Genomic DNA, 23,309 nt, shown 5'->3' on the forward strand with positions numbered 1-23,309 from the left:
CAGGGAGTGTAGGAGAGCAGTCTTTTTGGTGTACTTTTTTGTGACTCTGCAGTCTCTAGTTTATTAACCACCACACATCATTGCTTTTTATTCATAGTGTGGAGTCCTATTACAGATATCAGGGTAATGCCTTCTGCTTAGGAAAGGAAACAAATTATTTTGGTCATTATTTCCAGGCTCTGTGAATAGCTTGTAAATTGCTCCTACATGCGGCAGTATGCATGGGTGGCAACAACATTGTCTTATTTATTGAGAATTTTTTTACCCTGACTTATTTTAAAATTGAAAGGTGGCTTACATAATAAATGGAAATGCCAACCTCAAGGTGGGGCATTGAGATCACCCGGAATTTCAACTGATCTCCAGACTACAGGGAGGCAACAGCATCTTTGGAAGGTGGACTCTATAGCATCACATCCCTGCTGAGCATTCTCCTCTCCTCAAACTCTACCCTCTCGACACTACCCCAAATATCTGGAAATTTCCCAATATGGAGTGGGCGACTCTAATCTCACCATAAAAATCACATAAAACACCGAAAATAAATATAAAGGTAATTCATCTATATCTAGCATATACTAGCACTGGAAAAGGTTTCTCCATCCCACAAGCAGGACTGAAATTACATTGAAAATGTACATGGAAGGCATGTAAACTTGCTATTGCTCTATCATAACATGCTTTTGAGTCTGTTCCAAATGAGGATTCAAATAAATGAATGGGAAAATTCATAACAAACGAAACCCTTTCCAGCCTGCCAGCTAAGATCCCCTTCCCAAGATCTGCTCTCTGTGGACCCCACCCCACCCCCGTAGAGTGGAAACAGGTGGTGACTCGAAGCAGGTAATTTTCCCCCCAAAGGTGGTACTATGCCTTTGGAATTCCCTTCCCCATAAAGCTTACCTTTCTGTGTTTTAGATGCCAGGCTAAAACATTTCTTTATATTCAGGCTTTTAACTGCAGTTTTTTAAAAGCTGTTTTATGTGTGCTTCTAGCTTGAGAACTGTACTGTGGCTAGCACTTAGGGTTGCTGAATGTTTTAATACTATTTTTATGCTGCTGATTTATTTTTATGGTTTGTTTTACTGCACATAATTTCTTATTTAAACATTTTATTTTCACTTCTGTGAGCTGCCTCCAGCAGGTTTCTGGAGAGGCAGCATATAAGTTGTAGTTCTGGACAAGCAAAATAAACCATGTTGCCACTGCCACAATTTTTGGAATATTTTATAAAAGGAGGCTTGTGACACCTTAAAATAGATATATTGAAGCATACGTTTTTGTGGACTGGAGTGTGCATCATCTGATCCACGAAATAAATTCTCAGACAGCAGAAATATATAAACAATAGAAGGAAAGGGCAAAAAAAGACCATGTCAGAAGTCCATGAAATTATATTATGTGTTGTTTTAAAACTGTATCCCACGCTCTCAGCTAGGGTTGCCAGGTCCCTCTTTGCCACCGGTGGGAGGTTTTTGGGGCGGAGCCTGAGGAGGGCGGGGTTTGTGGAGGGGAAGGACTTCAATGCCATAGAGTCCAATTGCCAAAGGTGGCCGTTTTCTCCAGGTGAAGTGATCTCTCTCGGCTGAAGATCGGTTGTAATAGCAGATCTCCAGCTAGTACCTGGAGGTTGGCAACCCTACTCTCAACCCTTCCCAGCCTATGAGGCAGCTCACAGTCCTATAAAAGAAAAAAAATGATCGAAATACTTTTAAGAAGCTTTTTAAAAAAACGCCTTTCTAGTGTCTCTAAACTGTGACCCAGATATATTGCAGGAGGCTGAAGTTGCCTGCCTTCTCTTTATTGTTGTCAAAGCTCGCCCATTGGTGCAATCCTGTCTTAAGTCCCCGCCACTAAACAACGCAGAGAAGAGCAAATAAAAGGGCAGCCGAGGCCACAGGATAAAAGCCACAAGCTACTGAACGAGGGGGAACTAGATGCGTCCAGCATCTGCGCACCAGCACTTCCGCGTGGCTGCAGAAGCATCTTCCAGGAGCAGGTCGGCCGATGATTCATGGCAGGTTTTGCATTGGATTTGTCACTCTCTAGATGCACATTTTCCCCATCTGAATTCTCAAAACTCTGCATGGCGGCTTATTGTTGAGTTTTGAGAATATGGATGGGGGGAAAGTGCATCTAAAGAGTGGCAAATCCAGTGCAAAACCTTCCATGAATAAATACGAGTAATTGCTGCGATTGTGCGTGCGTTGGACTGTGACTATTTGGGGTCGCTGGCCCTTTAAATCGCTTGTCAGTGGCCGCCGCTGGTGGGCGGGGGCTTTCTCCTCCTCGGTACTCCAGGAGCCTTTTAGATCTAAAAGGCGAAAACTCAGCTGCTGCCGCGTCACCGATCCGGATTTTTCGCTCTCAGCGAGCTTGCTTGGCTCAAAGGTGGGGGAATGGGGTGGGGGGATGGGGGACCTGACCTGCAGAAGGATTAGAAAGGTGACAAAAAGGAGTGGGGCTATTGCTGATCCTTTCTTTTTTCCCCTCGCCGGATATTTTGGGGAGAACGGATCTGAGTCACAGGCCATTTATGCACGGGAGGGTTCGCCTTGAATTTGCCACTCTCTAGAGGCACATTTTCCCCACCCGAATGCTCTGAACGCTGCATTGGGGGGCTTATTTTTGAGTGTTGAGAGTTTGGATGGGGAAAATGCGCATCTAGAGAGCAGCGAATCCAAGGCAAAATTTCCCATGTATAAATGGCCACAGTTATTTCTATAGGGCGAAACCGCACGGTCGCTTGAGCCTCCTTTCTTCCCTGTTCCAGCCAGGATTCAGCCAGGATCGAACGCACGGACGTTCGAAGAACGTTCAGCCAGGATCGAACGCACGGACGTTCGAAGAGTTCGTGCGTTCGATCCTGGCTGAATCCTGGCTGGAACAGGGAAGAAAGGAGGCTCAAGCGACCGTGCGGTTTCGCCCTTAGACTCCAGTTCGTTCTAAGCTCCTCGGCTGAGGCAGGTCTGTAGATCTGGGAAGGAAGGTTGCGTTTGCACTCAGAAGATAATGACTGGATCTAGTTATTTTGTTAAAAAAAAAAATCGTTGCAAATGGGGAGGGAGATCTCTTGAACTGGCAGAGAGCCCGATATGGCTTCCTAAACGTGGCTTTCTTTAGGGTGGCATTCTTGATCTCAGGGCCAGCTCTTGTTATGTATAGTATTGGGCACTGGAGATTTGTTCTGACGGGGGCATTTCCCCCCTTTGGATGGCGGCTTTCTCTTTGTATTAAATCTTGTCGTTTTCCTAAATTGGGAACAAGGTCTTTATGGTGGAGTCTTTTCCACGTAAAAAGACCTCCTTAACGGTTCAGGTAACACGCAGAGAAGGTACTGTGCATTGGTTCTTGTAGGTTATCCGGGCTGTGTGACCGTGGTCTTGGTATTTATTTATTTATTAGACTCCAGTTCTAATACCAAGACCACGGTCACACAGCCCGGATAACCTACAAGAACCAATGAACTCTGACCGTGAAAGCCTTCGACAATATAAGGTACAGTGCGTTTGGTAGCACAGCTGGTGGCGCGTGTAAAGTAGGCATCTGACCACTTGTGAGTTTAGTCTTAACAGATCCCACCCCCCACTGTGCAATTAAAGGTTATTATACCTGAAAAGTTTTACAGCAGGCATACTTGCAGGAATGTTAGGGAGGGAAACTTTCCTAGCGTGGTAATAAAGTGACTGGGAAATGCTGACCTGCTTCACTTGTGTGTCTCAGGCATATAAACAGCCAATAAAACAAAGCTACTGTAAGGGGAACTTTAGCAAGAGCTCCTTGAATTTATGCTAACTGGGCCCTTCCAAGACAGGCAGGCCAATCCGAAAGGAGATTCTGATCTTTTATGCATGGGTTGTCTCTGCTAGATATGCTGCTCTCTTGATGCACAATATTTGCAATCGAATTCTCAAATAACTCTTCACAGGAGCCAGCGTGGTGTAGTGGTTAAGAGTGGTAGACTCTAATCCGGAGAACCGGGTTGGTTTCCCCACTCCTACACATGAGGCCAGCTGGGTGACCTTGGGCTAGTCACAGTTCTCTCCAAACTCTCTCAGCCCACCTACCTCACAAGGTGTCTGTTGTGGGGAGAGAAAGGGAAGGTGATTGTAAACCAGTTTTAGACTCCTTAAAGGGAGAGAAAATCGGGCTATTAAAAACCCAAAGAAATTCCCAGAGTATTTGGGATTAAATTTCTGCATCACCAGTGTTAAAATGCGGAGTGTATGAAGTAATGTGGAAGTGGTCACCACTGTTGTTGTTGTTATGTGGCTTGCCACCCTTTTTTTATTTACACATGCGCTCTAGCGATAGATCGCTAGATGGCAAGTAAAAAAGGCACTCATGTGGTGTTTATTTGTGCTATTTCAGCGTTCTATCACTAATCTACTCACTACCAAAATAAATTGTTGGGATGCTTTTATTTTAAATGAACCCAGTAGCCATTTCACAACCAAAGCAGAGATTGCAAGGACTCTGTGTCACACAGACCCTTCCCACGCATACCGCAGCTGTGGGAAGGGAAGCATTCTGTACAAAGCATGAGAACCAGGAGGCACATGACCTGGGCCTAGTCAGACAGGTTTGGAGCAAAGTCAGGCTAAGACGGGCCTGACACTCTGGGAGAGAAAGAAAAGAGGATGCTGGTAGAAATGTTCAATAGGCGCGATGTGGGAGGAGGGAAGGCACTGTCTTGCGCCGCCTGTCCGTTTCAGCGCGGACAGCTTTTGAACTGCAACCTCTGCTGCCCAATCCCCCAGCTCTTCTGTCAGGCTCTACCTGACTGGCCTGTCCCCAGAAGGGTGGACATGATGATCACTCTGCCGCTTGCTGACCTGTCCGCCGGCCTGGCACTAGTCCCCTACCACAGTCAGCCTCTTCCCAGCCAGGGGCTACTATGGCGCGGGATGCAAGCGAGGACCCAATGCTGTCAAAAAAGAGGATCCTGGGAGCTGAGCCAGAGGGCATTCTGGGTGAGGGGAGGGTAGAGTTTGGCGGTTATCTTAAATGGGATGGAAAGATGCCGTGACTGAAGAGATTGGGGGTGTGTGATCCTTTTGAGTCAACCCATTTAGGATCCAAGTGAATGAAATCACAGAGAGAGAATGAAATCAATTGTCCTGCGCTCACAAACAAAAAATGACTTCGAGGGGAGGAGTTGGAGGAAGGGGAAAAACAAATGGGAGAGGGAAGCGAGAATGTAGGTGTGGGGAGACAAACCTGAAGTAAAACTATGCACAGGAGTAGCAGTTGATTTGGGTTCAATGCAGACATTAACCCTGGGGTAAAACAGAATCTAGAAAATGTGGGGATAAAGTGGGGAGAGAGCGAAGTGACTTCTAAAGTTTGGAGAAAACGTGCATAATTAAAACGAAGCCCCGAAGTAATCGGGGGATGACCGTGACGGAAACAACCTGTGCATAAAAGGCCTTTGTAGTATTAACTCGCTCCTTGGCTAATGATTAAATAATTCAGATTTGGCTGAATGAATATGTGTTACATGGCCTGGTGATATTTTAAAGGCCAGCATTTTTAGCCTTCATATCTTGAGAATCCAAAAATAAAAGCCACGTAATACCTTTTAAGACCAACCCAAACAAAGCAGCATGCAGGCTTTCAAGATTTCCAGAACTCTTCAAGCCAGGAGGAAAAAGGAAGCTGCAATCCTATGCGTGCTTTCATGGAAGTCCCATAGAGTTCAAAGGCACTGACTTCTGAAGAAATGGAGATAAGATCAGGTATGAGTTCCTACAGTAATAACAAGATCTATTCAAAGGATAGAGCCATAGCAGAATCAAGAAAGAACCCTACTCAATCGATTACGAGCTGACATGCATATACTACCTTGGGGGCTTTCTTGCAGGTCTACAGTCACTTTGAGATGAGGTGGGTGGTGGCAAAAGGAGAGGACCTCAGTGTTTTCCATATGGCGACAGGCTTGTGTAGTTTCCAAGTTGCTGCTGTAGCTGCCAGTACAGGACAGTGGCAACCAAGCTTTCACATGGCAGGTTTTCCTCCCCTAGAAGCAGCCATTCCCCCTGTGCTACAAGGGCCTTTTTGTTTTTTTTAAATTGGCAGTTGTCATAATAGTATTCAGTCTGTGTATCAGGTCCTCTGAACCCCCAGCTTTCTTTTTTTTTTTAAAGGAAGACTCTTACTCCGTTTGTTGCAGAGATATGCCTTTATCATTATATCTCTGCAACAAAAATCCCCCTGATGGCTGGGGGAGGAAATGACCACTGCAGGGACAAGGGCTGGGGGAAATGGCTGCCTTGGGGGCAAGACCAGGAAAACCAGGTTGGATGTTCATTTGACACAGGATAGACTGGCACCAAGACTGTGAAGTGTGAACCAAAATGTAAACATGCTTATTCATGATTTAATTAATTCATGTATAATATGGAACAAGAAATGCCAGGTGTTCAAGCTAGATTCAGAAAAAAGGAAGAGGCACTAGAGAACATACCAGAGAATGTTAGGAAAAAAATCAGTGTGTTTTATAGACTATAGCAAAGCTTTTGACTATGTGGATCATGAAAAGCTATGGATGATTTTAAAAGAAACGGGAGTGCCATAACATCTAATTGTTTTGGATTACAACCTGTACTCTGGACAAGACGCTATGGTTAGGGCACAGAATGATTTCCAACTGTCAAAGGTGTCACACAAGGATATATTTTATTTCACAATCTGTTCAATCTGTATGCAGAACATATTAAAAAAACTGGATTAGATTTAAATATCCTTAGGATATGGAAAATTGGTGGAAGGAACATTAACAACTAGAGATGTTCAAATGAAGCCATATTACTGGCAGAAAATAATAAAGACTTGAAGCAACTACTGATGAAGTGCCAAAGCAGGATGACAGCCGAACATCAAGAAGACAAAAGCAGTGACTGCTGAGAAATCACACAACTTTCAGCCTGACAAGGAAGAAGTTTACATTTTTAAAGACTTTCCGTTCCTTGGGTCAGTCATCAACCAAACGAGAGACTGCAATGGTATTCCGCATCCTATGTATGGGTTAAAAGTTGGACAATGAAGAAAACTGACAGGAAGAAAATTGATTCATTTGAAATGTGAGAGTTTTACAGATACCATAGACCGCCAAAAAAACAAGTGTGTGAGTTCTCAAATCAAGCCTAAATTCTCCCTAGGTCGGAGCTAAATTGACTAAACTGAGGCTGTTGTGTTTTGGTCACATGATGAGAAGACAAGACTTGATATACTAGGAAAAGTTGAAGACAATAGGAAAAGAGAAAGGCCCAACATGAGATGGATTGGCTCAGTAAATGAAGCCATGGCCTAAATTTTATAAGACCGGAGCAAAGCTGGTAATGATTCAGTGTTTGGAAGGTCATTTATTCATATGGTAGCCATAAGTTGGAAGTGACTTGACAGTAACATCATAAACACATGCATAACATAATATGATTGCTCATCCAGATGTAATGTACATCCGCATTCATGTTAATTTCCTTAAAGTTACTAGCCTGTATTCTGTATCCTATATATAGGATATATCCTATATACGTTGAGGTTTGAAGCTGTCCTTCAACATAAGTGACTGTTCCTCCACCAAAGCTGCTGCTTAACATAAAGAAAGGCTCCTTAGGCTGGAGGAACTTCCTTCAGGTTAAGGTAGGATCCCACCCACTTTAATAAAAGGATGTGGTAATCTAGATGCTAGTTTAGTCCCCTAATTAAATGCAAATAGCTAACTTATTTAGCATTTTTATATAACCTGCTTGATTTCCCCCAGTTTAACCTCCACTCTTAAGTTAATGCATACAGAGCTATGTTATGAAGACTTTTTTTTTTTCTGGTTAGGATCTTCCTTGGCTGTTCTAGAGACTGAAGCCATAAGCCCTGCTTCTGAAGCTGGCCAGGACTGTTCTGTGAAGACACTGAAATTTGGACAGTAAAGTGTTGCCCTAGAAGAATTCACTGCTTCCTTGGCTAACCAGATTCTTCTCTCTCCAGCTTCCAACTTCTTCTCGGTCCTACTGCCAGGCCACTAGGATTTTTCTGAAGAAAAAATGTCCTGTCTCTCTCTTTCTCATTTTTTTTTTGCCGCCAAGTCACAGCTGACTTATGGCGACCCTGTAAGGTTCTCAAGGCACAAGACATTTGGAGGTTGTTTGCCATTGCCTGCCTCTGCGTCACAACCCTGGTATTCCTTGGAGGTTTCTCATCGAAATACTTGCCAGGGTGACAGCTGAGAGTGTGTGACTGATCCAAGGTCACCCAGAAAGTTACTAAGGCACGAGTGGGGATTTGAACCCAGGTTTCCCAGGTCCTAGTCCAACACCTAGTCTTACCACAGTGGCTCTCCTTTTAATGGGAGGTTTCCCAGGTGGTGAAATTTGCTTCCATGACATAAAAAGCTTCACCTGCCTATTTTGACACATTAAACATCTGTTAAAGGAACTGGACATATTTCTCCAGGCCCATTTAGCAATGCTATAGGTCACAGAACTGTCTCTGTATTTCTCTCTGTCTCTCCGTCTCTTACACACACGCACACAGACAGCTCTTCTCTTGCTGTCTTCTTCAGTTCTCTTTGCCGTAACCACCAACCAACTAATCTAACTCTCTGTAACCGGGCTATTTCTGGCCTTTTATTCTGACCAGACCCCTTCAGACAACCAATGGTTGGTATGCTTCAAGCCACCAGCTCCTTCGTCCTCAGCTGTAGACCAGCGAGAATGAATAGGCTGCCCCAACTGGCAAATCATCTGTGGCCCATTTTGTAATCCCCTATTCTCTGTATAAATGAGTTAAACTTCTGAAACCCTCACAACAATCCATTCCCTTGGTTGTAGTAGCCATGAAGTACTTCCCCTATTTGGCAGGCTGTTCAGAGGGCTACTGTTCTGGTTGGGAAAGGGTAGGATAAAAATTTAATAAAATAAAAATAGCTCTGAAGATCAGTCTTGGAAATAAAATCATCCTACCTTTACCTCATAACTTTACCCTTTCTTAAACATTATGTTCCCCATACGGGACCCATTATTTGCTCATTCTGTATTCTCTTCTCCCAGTATTTTTTCTGTTTAGTCATATTGTTTTCGCGATGGTTTGTTAACCACCTTGGATTACAGGTGTTAAAAAATAGGTGTTAAAATGTTGGAGGTGGGCTTTGAAGCAGCACAGAAATCTTTGGAGTGTAGCTATTCGAAGAGAGAAATGTGTTAAGCAAATATGATGGTGATTGGATTGTGATGTATCTACTCTTGTGGGAGGAAATGTATGTTTACGGAGAAAGATGTGGGCAATCTTCCTGCCAGGTTTTTGAAACATTAGTTGGTTCAACTTTGCAAATTAAGTCACAGTAGTTACTGGCCCACCCATACTTAGACGAGTCTTTTGTGGTACAGTGGTGGCTTAAAGGAAAGAGAATCAACTCTCTGCTAATTTGCACTTGTTTGTGAGTTGTATACGCTTAGAGGCAAGTAGATAGTTACAAGTTTGAGTTGGCTCAATATAAATATTGAGTAATTTGCTTTAATGGTAATGTTCTGTGTGACCAACCCAGCTAGGAAGACTCACCTACTCCAGGACGCTTTATCTCAACCTGGTCCCAGTTTCTGGGTTTCATAGTGAACCTCTGTGTAGTCTACCATAAATTTGCCCAGTGTGGTCAGCTGGCTAGAAAGTTGGATTTACTCCAGCATACATTGGTGTGAAGATATTTAATAAAACATAAAGACTGCAGTTAAACAGGTCTGGATCTGGGCAGGACCTAGATGGGTTGCTGCCAGAGTTCCCTATGCATGCTGTCCATGAAATAAAGTAGAGTTACCAATGACCAGGTGGGGCCTGGAGATCTCCTGGAATAACAGCTGATCTCCAGAGAACAGAGATCAGGTCCCCAGGAGGAAATGGCTGCTTTGGAGGGTGGTATGACATTATACCCCGCTGAGATCCCTCCCCTCCCCAAGCTCCACCCTCAGATCTCCAGGAATCTCCCAACCCAGAGTTGGCAACCCTAAAAGAAAGGCAGGGTAGAAATAAAACTGGGGTATTGCTGAGTATGAGCAAGTCACTCTGCACCTCTAAAATATTCCCTACTTATATAAGGTAAAGGTAAAAGCCCCCTGTACAAGCACTGGGTCATTCCTGATCCATGGGGTGACGTCACATCCTGACGTTTACTAGGCAGACTTTGTTTATGGGGTGGTTTGCCAGTGCCTTCCCCAGTCATCTTCCCTTTACCCGCAGCAAGCTGGGCACTCATTTTACCAACCTCGGAAGGATGGAAGGCTGAGTCAACCTTGAGCCGGCCGCCTGAAACTCACTTCCATTGGGATCAAACTCCGGTTGTGAGCAGAGCTTGGACTGCAGTACTGCAGCTTACCACTCTGCGCCACGGGGCCCTTCTCCCTACTTATACCGTTGCAGTAAGTTTGCCGGGTCGTAACGTGGAGCTCTGACTGCCTGTTTCTTTGATAGCCAGAATGGTGCTAGTCAGATGCACCTTTAGCATCTTACGTTCACTTAGCCACACTTCCTAGTACCTGTAGTAAGCTGTTCTCACACTTTCCTCCGCAGCAAATGTTGGGGGGGGGGGGAGAAGCTGCATCTCCTTTTGGGTCAAATGGGGGAATCCCAGGATTGCAGCCTGACAACTTCCGTCGTGAGGATGGGTAATCTAAAGCATTTGTGAATGTCATTAAGTTAGAGGTAGAAGGAAGCCCCTTCACTGAACATCAGCCAAATCTGCCATTGCTATTGTGGCAGATTAGTTTCCAGTCCAGTCCTGCAGTGGCGGACCTACATTTTTGGGATCCTGGAGCTTGAACTGTTATGGGGGGGGGGTCCTTCACAACCAGCAACAATAGGGCAGCGTCCAACAAGGTCCAGAGGGCCTTGCTGCCCTTCTAATCCAGCAAGAAAAAGGAACTACAGTTGTTTAAAAATTAACACCCACCCACCACAATTGGATCCATAGGTATCCACTCACAAATACCTCTGAGTTTCTGTGTTGGTTACTATTTCACTTAAGCCATTGCCTGACAATTTGCTGAGATAATGCACAGTCCCTGATGCAAAGCCAAACCTAGGCCTTCAGAGTGACAGCCCCCAAGAGGGAGCATACTTCCCATCTCTGCATCTAATGGTCTCCTCTAAGACTTGCAGTATTTAGGTGCTGTGGAACACAGGCAGGATGGTGCTGCTGCAGTTGTCTTGTTTGTGGGCTTCCTAGAGGCACCTGGTTGGCCACTGTGTGAACAGACTGCTGGACTTGATGGGCCTTGGTCTGATCCAGCAGGGCCTTTCTTATGTTCTTATGTTTGGTATGAAACCTCTCACATTCTCTTTCTTGTGTGCAGGCTTGGTAAAGATGCTGCTGATCAGAACCAGCAGGAGCGGATTCTGCACCCTTCAGAAAACATACTGGTATGGGAAAATGTGACTGCCTGCCTCAAGGACATGAAGGAAATGCTTCCCTTTCAGCCTGCTATCCAACCCTAGGTTTCCCACTCCCAGTTTCTGCCCACCTTCCAAAATCCTGCCAAGGGTGACCTAAAATCTGCTGCTGAGTGTTTGGGTCAAAAGGAGTGAAAATGACTATAAAGTATCTTGAATGATACCTTCTTAATTCAATAACTGAGAGGGAAGGTAGCTTGTTATAGTCTGATCACATCAGATCTTGGAAGCTAAGCAGGGTCAGTACTTGTGTTGAAAACTCCTTGCTGAGATCACCATAAGTCAGCTGTGACTTGATGGCACTTTACACATACACACACACACACACACACACAATTAAACCACCGCCACGTCAATTAGCATGGCAAGTTTTTGAGTTGGGCTACTTCCACAAATTATTGGATAACACGCTGTCAGTGCGCTATTAGCAATCGTTTGCAACTGGCTTTTCCAAACGATGGCTGTAGTGCATTAAGAGTGCATTATCCAACATGTGTGAAAACATCCTTCCACTGGACTTTCCTTCAGGCAAGAAGAATAAAGAGTAAGCTAAACTGCGTAGTTCGTTAATTTGCAGTGTAGCAGAACTTTGTGTGCCTTCCTAGGAAGCAAAGGTGTCACAACCTTCATTTCCTCCTCCTTTTGGTGGTTTCCATTTTCATCAGTAAGCTTGGTTTGCTTCGACAGGGCCAGCAGTAGGTGCCTTGTAGACACCCAAAAGGGCAGTGAGGTTCAGAAAGAATGTTTTTTGTATGGCACCTGTATTAGCAGTGCAATGGTATTGAGGTTTTCAGAGTTGTCAAGGCTGGAACAATGAGATAAAAAAGATATGTGCCATGCTGGACAAGAGTTCCCCTTTATCTGCTTCTCTGGTGCTCGTCCTTCTCACCTCACCCAGCCATGGCCTCAGTGCCTCAGAAGCAAGTGTGCCCCCCAACACCGAATCCCATTTCATATTGATTGAAACTGGTGGCACTGGCTATATCCTCCTAGTAGATTCGCTCCGCCCTGGCTCTCAAACTGGAGAAGAGTCTTTTCGGAGCTTCTGTGCCGGGTCCTCCGCCAGCTGTTCTCCTTCTGTGGTTTGCCCCAAATGTTGCCCCAGCTCGCTTCGCTCTGATCTTTCAGGACAGACCAGAGTCAAAGCAGCTTTGCCCGCCGTGTGGATGGGAAGGTATGGATTTCCAGACCACCCTGTCTGCGTCTAGTGCCGTTTTCCCTGGGTATCCCCTTATATCTGCCAACCCCCCCCACCACTGGCAGGCTTTTAAAAAATAACACTTTAGCAATATGCCTACTATCAGGCAAGAGCGTGGGGAGCAGCAGGCGCAAAGGGGGCACCACGGAGAACTCCCTGGTGTGGACTTTCCATTGTGAATTGTCCCCTTTCAGAAGTAGCCACCGTTCCTGTGTCATAGCGTGAGAAAGGAGGGCAGTGAAGAAACCTTGAGTGAACTTTCCTAAAGAGTCCTTCCCAGGTTCTCTTTCTTGGCTGCTTGTCAAATGGCATGTGGCGTCTAATCTTATCTCCAGCTGCCTCCACTTCCCTTTCAGTGTGGCTGCTTCCTCTAGCATCCGGGGATAGGTAGGGAGATCCTTTTATAGCTATATGATTCTCTCTCACCTTGAGTAGAGGCAAGAGTTAATGATTTATCACCGGCTCACCCTCGGCTGGAAGTCAAGCATCTGTACTGTGGATGTGAGAAAAGAAGTGTAATGGCCAGATTATGCAACATGCCCACAAATGGCATGCTATCAAAATGTGAATGAGGATACTTACATGTCCTATATAACCCAGCTCATGTTGTGTAACATGTTCTGATTGTTGGAAGTGTGTATTTTCTCCTTCGCCTTATCTTGATTCCTACTGGGGTGGTGTAAGAGGTGGCAAAGGTGTTGAATACATTTTGAGGACAGTGGAGAATATCAGCTCTATGGCCCGGGTCCCCAACCTTTTTGAGCCTCTGGGCACATTTGGAATCCTGACACAGGCTGGAAGGCGCAACAACAAAGTGGCTGCCACAGGAGGGCGGAGCCAACCACAAAATGTTAGGACGCAAGGTTATGCATATGTCTCATGGTAACTTATCAACATTTAAGGCAGAAGCTCTGTTTGACAGGGTACCTTTTAATCTGCCCATCCAATCAGAAGCCCTAGCTGATGCTGCCCACTTTTTAAAATCACTTGGTGGGCACCAGAAAAGATGCTGGTGGGTACCATATCAGGGACCCCTGTTCTGTGGGATGCTGATGTTCTGCTCCTTAGAGTTACCATCCAATTTTATGAGCCTTCAGTAGTCCAGTACGTGTGTTTTAAGAGCAGTGTGGACTGGAAACTTGCCTTATTTGAAATGGAAATTGGCCTCCCTCTACCAATTTATTATGTTTTTATCCTTTCTTCCTCCAAGGAGAGCTGGGTACTGTACATGGTACTCCCCTCCTCCATTTTGCCCTCACAACATCCCAGTGAGGTAGGCGAAGCTGAAGGAGAGTGACTGGTCCAAGGTCACTTCCTGAGCCGTATGGCTGAGTGGGGATTTGAACCCAGGTCTCCCTCTCTCCAGCATTCTAACCATTACACCACACCGGCTCTGAGTGCCAGTGGCTTCTTAAAAGAGCTGCAGAAATTTCCAGGTACTTTGCAGCATGTTGTAATTGTAAACTTGCAGACTTTTTTTATAATGCTTCTGCCAAGGATTTGGGAGGCCTGTCAGGGAACAGAGTGAACTGCATTCATTTTCCTGGCAAGAATTCCTTCGGTCAGTGGCATGCTCAATCTTTTCTTCTTGAAATGGAGACTACAGTCCAGCAAGTGAAGCTTTCAGGTCATGCTGTTTGGATCCTGAGAAACAGCTTTTTCAGTGCCAGTACAACGCCATAGCAGGTTCTGTCTCTGTGCCTCCCAGCCCCATTCTTGCAGTGTGTCTGCTTTCCTGTGTATTTTCTGCTTTTCCGTTGTATCTACCCCCACCCCACCCCCAGTCCTTGTTCCTACACCACAACATCACTAGTACAGCTAGATTGCAAGCTATGACAGTGCCTTCTGTTGGCATCTTCTCACCTTGTCTCCCTAGCAGCTGCAGCCTATGTTCACCCTTTTCCACCTTCTTGTAGAAGTGCCTTTTAGGAACAGTAATGGGCACATCTAGCAGCCTTGAATAGCCCTGACTAGCCCAATCTCATCAGAGCTTGGAAGCAAAGTGGTTAGTACTTGGATGGGAGACCACCAAGGAAGGCTGTTTCAACGCAGAGGCAGGCAATGGCAAACCACCTCTGCTCATCTCTTGCCTTGAAAACCCCTTGAAGGGCCGCCATAAGTTGGTTGCAATGATAGCACTTATTTCATTAATTAATAGGGGCGTCTATCTGACATATCTGAAGCCATCTGAAAATAGTTTAGCCGCCTTTGCTGTTTGTGAAGCACAGCGAGGATTGATGGTTTGGGGAAGATGCTGAGAACTCTGTAAAAGCGTAAGAGCAGTCTTGGTGGATTGGACAAAAGGTCCATCTAGTCCAGCATTTTATCTTTATGTCCAGATGCATTTCAGAAGATCACAGGTAGGGCAGGAAAGCAACATTACTTCTTTATTCGTTCTAAATATTTGGCATTCAGCGTTGTTATAGCTATTAACTGCCTCTCCTTATCTATAATGCCTGTCCTCTGTAAATTGCTCTCTTACTTTTTTAAAGATGTCCAAGCTAGTAGTAACTTGTCCCCCACAAACTATAATTGTCAGTGTTCCGGGATTGGGAGCAATGACAGTTCCACATGCCTAAAGTGTGTTGCTTGCTGTTCCTTAATGCATCTGATTGGCTTCCTTTGCAGGTTGAGGACCTACCCTGCAGTATGCTTGGCTTGGCAACCCTACTGCTCCCATGGCACTTGGAACTGTGCTGGAGGCACTAGACGCAGGCTTATGGCAGCCGCTGGTGCTGCCCTGGGAATGGGCACCATCTTGGCCTATGCAGACCACCATCGACAGGTGAGTGAGGGACCCAGTATCAGAAGTGGGGAGCAGGAGTGGGATGTGATCAGAGGAGAGTTGAACAGAGAGGTTTGGGAGCATCGTGGGGGAAATATCCTTGCTCAAGTGGTATAATGGTTTGTGATTCAGGCTAGGAATGGGGAGATCTGGGATCAAATTGTTACTCAACCATGAAGCTCACTGGGTAGCCATGGGCCAGTCTGGGTCTTAGCCTAACATACCTCATGAGGCTGTTGATAGGAAGAAGTGGAGGAGCTCCATGGAGGGAGAATAAGATAAAAAGATGAAGGGTAGAAGGGCTATTTTGGAAATCTGCCAAGGTCTGGCTACCTTTCCCAAGCTCTCATAAAGGTGGGTTACAATTCAGAGTAAAGAAGATTTAGTTTTATAAGCTGCTCGTGTAAGCAAATAGGGCTTATTTGATTAGTGTAGAATGGGGCTGAAAGCCAAGAGGCTCCCATTCCTGCTTCTGCCTTGATGGATGTGACGTTCCTTCTGGCCAAAGCAAAAGTGTGAGATAAACATGACATAGGGACACCTGGTTTTAAAAAAATTGGAACAAAAACTAGGTTTATTTTATACAATCTCAATGGAAATGAAGTAATTATAACATTTAATACGAAGGCGAATTATTATGATTTAAAAACTATATGCCAAGAAACTCATTCCTGATGGGCTTTAAACAGTCTGTTTCATAAATTACGCAGTTATCAGATAACAACCACAAACCCTGCTGTAACTCAGTATCACCTTTTTAGATTCCAGACAGTACAGTATATGGGGACTAGATGAAAAATCTTTTTTTTCCGTATACACAGATCCTTATCCTGCTCATCACTGACTAACCCCATCCAATTGACCCTCAACTGTCAAAGATCTCCACCAACTCTGCTCTTCCCAGCACAGTTCCTGCTGGTTTTCTGGAGCTCTGTTCTCAGTGGCTTCTTCATTGCTAGATGGGTTTTTTTAGTCTTCTATCTCTTACAATGGTTTCTTCCTCCATTTCTTTGCAGGCCACTGAGGTCGACCCCCCACCTGACCCACCATTTCCGGTCTTCACACGGCAGGAAGTGGCCCGCCACCACAGCGAGGCGGATCGAGTATGGGTGACGTACGGCAGCGATGTGTTCGATGTCACAGATTTCTTAGAGTTGCATCCTGGGGGGAAAAGCAAAATTCTTCTGGCGGCGGGAGGTGCATTGGAACCCTTCTGGGCTCTCTACGCCATGCATAAACAGGAACATGTGCTGGAGCTTCTGCAGGGGTACAAAGTTGGGGAGCTGAGTCCAGAGGAGCCTCCCCAGCCGACCCCGGGAGATCCGTATGCTGAGGATCCTCCACGACATCCTGGCCTTAAAATCAACACTTTGAAGCCCTTCAATGCAGAACCCCCTTCAGAGCTGCTCGGAGAGAACTATCTGACTCCCAACCAGCTCTTCTTCAAACGCAACCACCTTCCTGTTCCAATGGTGGACGCAGCTACTTACCGGTTGCATGTACAGAATACCTGTGGCCGGACGCTGTCTCTTTCTCTTCAGGACTTGAAAAGAAATTTTCCTAAGCACAAAGTGACCGCCACGGTGCAGTGTGCTGGCAATCGCCGTGAGGAGATGAACGCTCTCCAGAACACCAACCGGCTAGGATGGGGCATTGGGGCTATTAGCACAGCATGCTGGGGTGGCGCCCGCCTTCAGGATGTCCTGCTGCATGCTGGGTATAAGCCAGGCGACGAGGGCCATGTCAGCTTTGAAGGGCTGGACAAAGATCAGAGCGGTACCGTTTACGGTGCCTCCATCCCTTTTAAGAAAGCGATGGACCCCGAAGGGGACGTCCTCCTGGCTTATGAGATGAATGGGGAGGAACTGCCTCGGGATCACGGGTTCCCTCTCCGAGTAGTCGTGCCAGGGATAGTGGGTGCTCGAAATGTCAAGTGGCTGGCCCGTATTTCGGTGGGCCCAGAGGAAAGCAAAAGTCACTGGCAGCAGAAGGATTATAAAGGATTCTCTCCTTCTGAGACATGGGACACGGTGGACTTTTCCAAGGCCCCTGCCATCCAAGAGTTGCCGGTCCAGTCAGCCATCACTGAGCCCTGCCCTAATGCCTCTGTCACCCCTGGTGAACTCACGGTGAAAGGCTATGCTTGGAGTGGAGGTGGGCAGAGTGTCATCCGTGTGGACGTCTCGCTGGATGGTGGAAAGAGCTGGCACGAGGCAAAGCTGATTGGGGAGAAGCAGGCGCCTGGCCGAGCCTGGGCGTGGAAGCTGTGGGAGCTGAAGGCTTTTGTGCCTCCCGGTACCAAGGAGCTGAACATTGTCTGCAAGGCTGTGGACAGCAGCTACAACCAGCAGCCTGATGCCGTTAGACCCATCTGGAACATTTTGGGAGTGCTCAACAATGCGTGGCATCGGGTACATGTCTCTGTTGGTGAGGACTAAGGGGAACTGCTGTGGATTGTTTTCTTTCTCCAATCAAGATCCCCTTAGAGGCCCAGAACATGAGTGGAGAACGTCAGTGGGGCCTTAGGATCCCAGAGCCTCCTTTCTTGCTAAGTGTTGGCCCCAGCTTGTCATAGTAGCCATTCCCTATCTTTAGACTGCTTTCAAGGGTGTATGGTGGGCTCAGAGGAAGGGTCATCTTCCTACTTAACTGCGATCGGTATCTCTACTTTTCTTGGAAATTTGAGACTGGCCCCTTTTTCACAACTTCAAGAAGCCTTTCCAATATTTTTTTGGCACTCCTTGTTGGATGAACTTTTAGTTTAGGGTTTTGTTTGGGTTTTGCATTGGGTTTTTCAATCTGTATTGCTGTGTTGTCACATAGTGAGGCTGCTAAGAATATGAATGTTAATTTCCCTGTAACACTGACAAGTTTCTCTCTGTCCACACCTTTCCTCCCTTCTTAATGGGCTTTGAGTTCTCAACAACTTTGGGGTGACAAGTTCTGTATAGGGCAAAGTGTGCCCTATTCTACCACTGCTGTGGAGAAACTGTAGAAGTTCTCCCTTACCCCACACTGACATGTGCAGTCCTATGCAGAGTTACCCCGTTCTAAGCCCACTGATTTCCATTGGATTTAACGGCATAGGATTGTCCTGTGTCTGCATATTCTCCCATTCCAGTTGTGGGAAGACTCTTTCACTACATGTGTCCTTTGGGGAAACCTCCAGCTGCCTTGTAGAACCTCTGGTGCCTTGAAAGGGCACCGGGATGTCATTGTCTGCTGCATCTGTTGCTCTTTCTTGGGTCAGACTGTGCTTTCTCACAGCAACCACGCTGACCAGATGCAAAAGGTGGAGCACCTGTACCTTTTAAAGAGGGAGTTTGGCAGCAGCATTTAAAGATACAGGGTGTCCATTCCAGCCTTTGCATACAGAACAGTGGTGGCATTCTACACTTCAGAAATGCTGCTCCAAAGGAAATGTATTGGTGGGGATTAGTCCTTGGCAGGGCTTCAAATGCTATTGAGATCTGCTTCTAAGCTTGTATAGATGCTGCTCCAGGACACCAAGGCATGTTGACAGGAGGCTGGGGGTAGGGGTATGGCCTCTGCTTTGGTTCCCTCAAACTTTGCCCCTCAACTCAGGCTGCTGCTGGTGGCCATCCAAGGAGCTTAAATTTTCTTTACAAACCATGTTGGATTTTGTTACGTCTTGAGCACTTTGCTTTCTCAATGCCTGCCTACTCCTGACCATTTCAGCCATGCACCTTCTTTCTCTAGTTGCAAGAATTTGCTTTTTGGCTTGTTTGCACGCTTCTTTCCCATCTTCTCAGAGCATTTTAACTACATCGCTTCTGCTTTGCAGTCTACACCTCTTCCAGGTGGCACTAGCAAGTCTCACACAAGATTGCTTTCTTGTTACGGGCACATGTGGGCACATGTGAGAATAGAGTAGACAGCTGGGGAGATGTCCTAGATTCTTAGGAATAGCCGCAATGTACTGGAATGCTGGCACCCATAGCAACTTTGGGGGCAGTTATCACTGTGGGATTGAGGAATGCTGCCCAGGGGAAAGTTTTGATGTGGAAAGGCTAGGTGTCTCTTTCAGCTCTGCCCCAAAACATCAAGTGATATAAAATCTGAGAGTTTAGAAAGTGGACAGATTCTGGATCTGCAATGTAACCCACCCCCATACTTATAAGTAGTCTCCTTTGCCAAGCTTTGAAAACTGAGTGAGAGAGAGCTTTCATCTTTTTTTTATTATTATTTGCTGCTTCCCTCTCCCAAGTATAGTGTTCATAACTCCACACTCTCTCTCACACAGACACACACTTCAAGGTTTCACAATGATCCATTTACAGAAAAGCTGGAACTAGACAAAGATCCCCCCCCCATACTGCACTAATGGAAAGATAGTATAAAACTGCTTGAGTTGAATTCATTTCAGCTTCTTTTTTAACAACTAAACACGAGACCCATTAACTCTTAATATGTTTTTTGACAGCTCTAATTAGTGTTTTGACAACGGAAAATTTGACGCTCACTTGGAACTGTGCCATGAATCAAAGAAGACTGGGTGTTGCCAGAAAGCTAGCATGTATGTTACGTGCAAAAGTAGCAGTTTTTCAAGGATAAGACATGATGAACCCAATGAAGGAAAGAGGTGTCAATGGAGATACCTGTTGTGCTTGGGCTTGATAATGTGGGCAATGTTTTCTTTGTGCTGGTGATCTTTTGAATCTAGATCTTGCACTGCCTGTAGGGTTGGTTGCAGATCTCACCTGTTCAGAGTTAAGTGTGCCTAAGCCCACTGATTTTGATGGCTGTTCATTATTTTGAATGTCCTGGCCTTTCCACTGAGCGGCGGTCTCTGCACTCACCTTCTTCCCCATCATTGACTGGGGTCCAATAGTTCTAAACTGGACTGAAGCAGGGGAGCAGCAACGTCCTCACATTAGCTCTCTGTTACCTCTGGATCTAATAGCCATGGATTGGCTCCTGTGCAGAAGGGCATAACTGTCAAATGAGGCCAGCCATAACTATCATCCACAGTTCTGCAAACCTGAAGGAATCATGTTTGGGTCTGCAGGAAATCATGTTTAGAGCAGCTAATTTTGGGATAGATACACCATCACCGAAAAGTTAACAGCAATGTCTGTGCATGTGCAAGTATTGCATACCCCACAAATAAACAACAACAATCCTGCAGTTTAGGTAGTAAAAAGTTGTTTGAAAACCTGATGGCAACGACCACCTGGAACAGGTGAGGAGGCGAAGCTGGCTCTGGCTTGCCTGCTTTTCTGGCCATCCCCATTGGCCTGCATCTCCCCACCTCCCACTGTACCATCAGAAGTGGAGAAGTGGGAGGGAAGCCGGAGGTGGCTGCAGTAGCAAGGAGTGGGAGAGGAAAAGGGAAGATACCTCTCCATGCATTTCCTCACAGATGCCCAGTTTCTTTCTGTTACTGACTACAGAATTGCAGGCGAGTTTGTAGGGCAGCTAGTTAACATTGAATGAAGCTTCATGTTGTCATGGGGTTTTTTTCTGTTTCATCTAGCTATAAGGAAATGGGACAGAGAGGGTCCCACGGGGGAGGGGTTATTCTGGATTCTCTTGTGATTGGCAGGGTTGTAACGGGTGGGGGGTGGGCAGCCGCCACCCCTATGGCATGCAGAGCAGGCGGCAGAACTGCCTCTCCTACCCAGCACAGAGAAGGCTTCAGGAGAGGCAGTTCTGCCACCAACTCTGCATGCCACAGGGGCGGTGGCTGCCCTCCTCGCACACACCCCCATTACAGCCCCAGTGACTGGTGGGGACTGGCTTAATCACTGAGCCTGTAGGATACTGCAGGGCCTTCCATTGCTGCATTCTTCACTGTTTACATTTGCTGCAAAGTTGATGAGTAAGTTAAAAAATGCAACAAACCAGCCTGGCTGCTTCTTATGATCAGCTGTTGGAAATATGCTCCATTGCTCACCTGTTTTAATAACAAGTAGGCTGCAACTGAAGAGTGCAAAAATCTGGCTGGGTGTACATTTTTGTCTGTTTCTGGTAGCAAACTTTTAAGGGCTGTTTTGCAGACAGAAAACACATTGTGAAAGACAGCATGACGTGCACACAGAAATAGACAGTGGTAATGTGGATATGTGTGTTGTCATAGTAGGTTTGCCACCTTCATAACTGCCCCTGCTAGTCCGCTTTTAACAGTTTAGCGTCTGATACCTTCCCCATCTCTTATGCAATAAAGCTTGACATTCTCCAGCAATTACAAAAGTGGAATTAACAAAAACCCTGTTACCGAAATCCTGTTACAAACAGTCCCAAGGAAGAGGGAGAGTCAACACGCTTGGTTATACCTATACTACATTTGTTATCCATCCAGAATTAAGTTTAGATTGATACTATTTCTAGAGGGTGTGAATGTGTGTCTGGCTCACTGCAGAAGCTAGTATGGGAGGGAATTCATTAGACTCAAATTGGCTTTAAAATTTCTGTACCGCACGAGAACAACTTAGTCCTGCCTTTAACCCCCTCCAATTATAGGAAACTGGGTATTGTGATGCAAATATTATAGCTGTTACCTTGGAGAGAGCAAGAATCTATTTTTCTAGTAGCGTGTGCATAATAAAAGGTCTCAATTTCGTTTAGATTTGATGTCTCCTGTTTTTGTTCTTTCCACTCTTCTTTCTCTATTCTTCCTCCTTTCCTTTTTCTGCAGCTGCTATTTCCAGTTCTGATTCAGGCATGAAAATCAGGGTCAGGATGAGTTAACCAGGCTAAAAAAGGGTCCTCCTTGCCCAACAGAGTCCCACTGAGTACTCTTTAAATTCAATGGTATATCTGAAGTGGCAGCAAAATGTGTCTTTCTGCTTTTGGCACTTTTTTCTTCGTGTTTTACACCTCAAATGGTATCCTGACATACTTATATTGAAGTACATCCTGTTAATTTCAGGGGAACTTGCATTCTTTCTGCAAAGTGTATTTAAGACGATATTGGGGGCTTTGAGGCACTCCTTGCGAAGCCCTGAGCCCATTCTGAGTAGCATCTTGCAGCCATGGCCCCTCAGCTCGGCCATAGACCCAGAATTCTTAAAGCAGGGGCCACCAACCTGTGGGCACCACGATGCCCAGCAACACCTTTCCTGGCACCTGCCCAGTGTTCTTAGAAAGTGGGTGTGGCTCAGCAGGGCCACTGAAGGTCTTATTGGCTGTGCTTCTCCAAAGCTGCTGCTCCAACAGCTGCCACCACAACACAAGGATCTGCACTGCATACTGTGTGTGAATGCAAGAAATTAAAATTTCATTCTAAAGGCATTCTCTTAAAACAGAGCTTCTGCCTGAAATGCAGAAGAGAGTTATGCATAACCTCACTCCATGACATTTTGGCTTTGCTACCTGTGGCAGCCATTTTGCCGTTGCATCAACCACCTTATGTCAGAATACTAAAGGTGCTCACAGGCTTGAAAAGATTGGGGACCCCTCTCCTAAAGGCTGTGCAGGGAACAAAGCGACCCTTTGAAACTGAAAACAAAATTGTATCTTCCACAAAGCAGGGGGATGTCCTTTGGAGGAGCCAAAGAGGCAACGCTTTTACATCTGAACTTGGCTAGGAGCCTTTCAACCAGGTGTGAAGCACTATGGTCCCCATGGCAGCCACTAACCTTTCACAAAATCCCAAAATTGTCTATAGTAGGGTTGCCAACCTCCAGGTAATAGCTGGAGATCGCCTGCTATTACAATTAATCTCCAGCCGACAGAGATCAGTTCACCTGGAGAAAATGGCTGGTTTGACAATTGGATTCTATGGCATTGAAGTCCCTCCCCAAACCCCGCCTTTCAAGGCAAGTGGGAAACAGAGTGGTTTGCCATTGCCTTCCTCTGGAGAGTCTTTCTTGGTGGTCTCCCAAATACTGACCCTGCTTAGGTTCCGAGATCTGACAAGATTGAGCT

The 23,309-nt window shown here is 45.9% G+C and overlaps 2 protein-coding genes across 3 annotated transcripts in view; one reads left to right on the forward strand and one right to left on the reverse strand.

Moving 5' to 3' along the window:
- Nucleotides 1-23,309, reverse strand: part of PMEL (premelanosome protein) — a 330,809-nt gene that overhangs the window by 97,890 nt on the left and 209,610 nt on the right. The gene's annotated exons all lie outside the window — the stretch shown is intronic.
- SUOX (sulfite oxidase) lies at nt 11,351-17,857 on the forward strand. Of its 2 annotated transcripts, none has more exons than XM_056853716.1 (3): nt 11,351-11,418; nt 15,263-15,419; nt 16,436-17,857. In XM_056853716.1, exons 1-3 carry the CDS (start codon nt 11,351-11,353, stop codon nt 17,855-17,857), a joined length of 1,647 nt encoding a protein of 548 aa, XP_056709694.1. The 2 variants fall into 2 exon arrangements, with proteins under 2 accessions (XP_056709694.1, XP_056709702.1); XM_056853724.1 differs by having other exon boundaries at nt 11,351-11,406.

Source organism: Euleptes europaea, chromosome 1 (assembly GCF_029931775.1).
Source record: "Euleptes europaea isolate rEulEur1 chromosome 1, rEulEur1.hap1, whole genome shotgun sequence".
Taxonomy (NCBI): domain Eukaryota; kingdom Metazoa; phylum Chordata; class Lepidosauria; order Squamata; family Sphaerodactylidae; genus Euleptes; species Euleptes europaea.

Coding starts and splice junctions, on each gene's coding strand:
- SUOX (XM_056853716.1), top strand. CDS start 11,351: ATGCTGCTGATCAGAACCAGCAGGAGCGGATTCTGCACCCTTCAGAAA. Junction 11,419..15,262: donor ACATACTGGTATGGGAAAAT/GTGACTGCCTGC, acceptor CTTCCTTTGCAG/GTTGAGGACCTACCCTGCAG. Junction 15,420..16,435: donor ATGCAGACCACCATCGACAG/GTGAGTGAGGGA, acceptor ATTTCTTTGCAG/GCCACTGAGGTCGACCCCCC.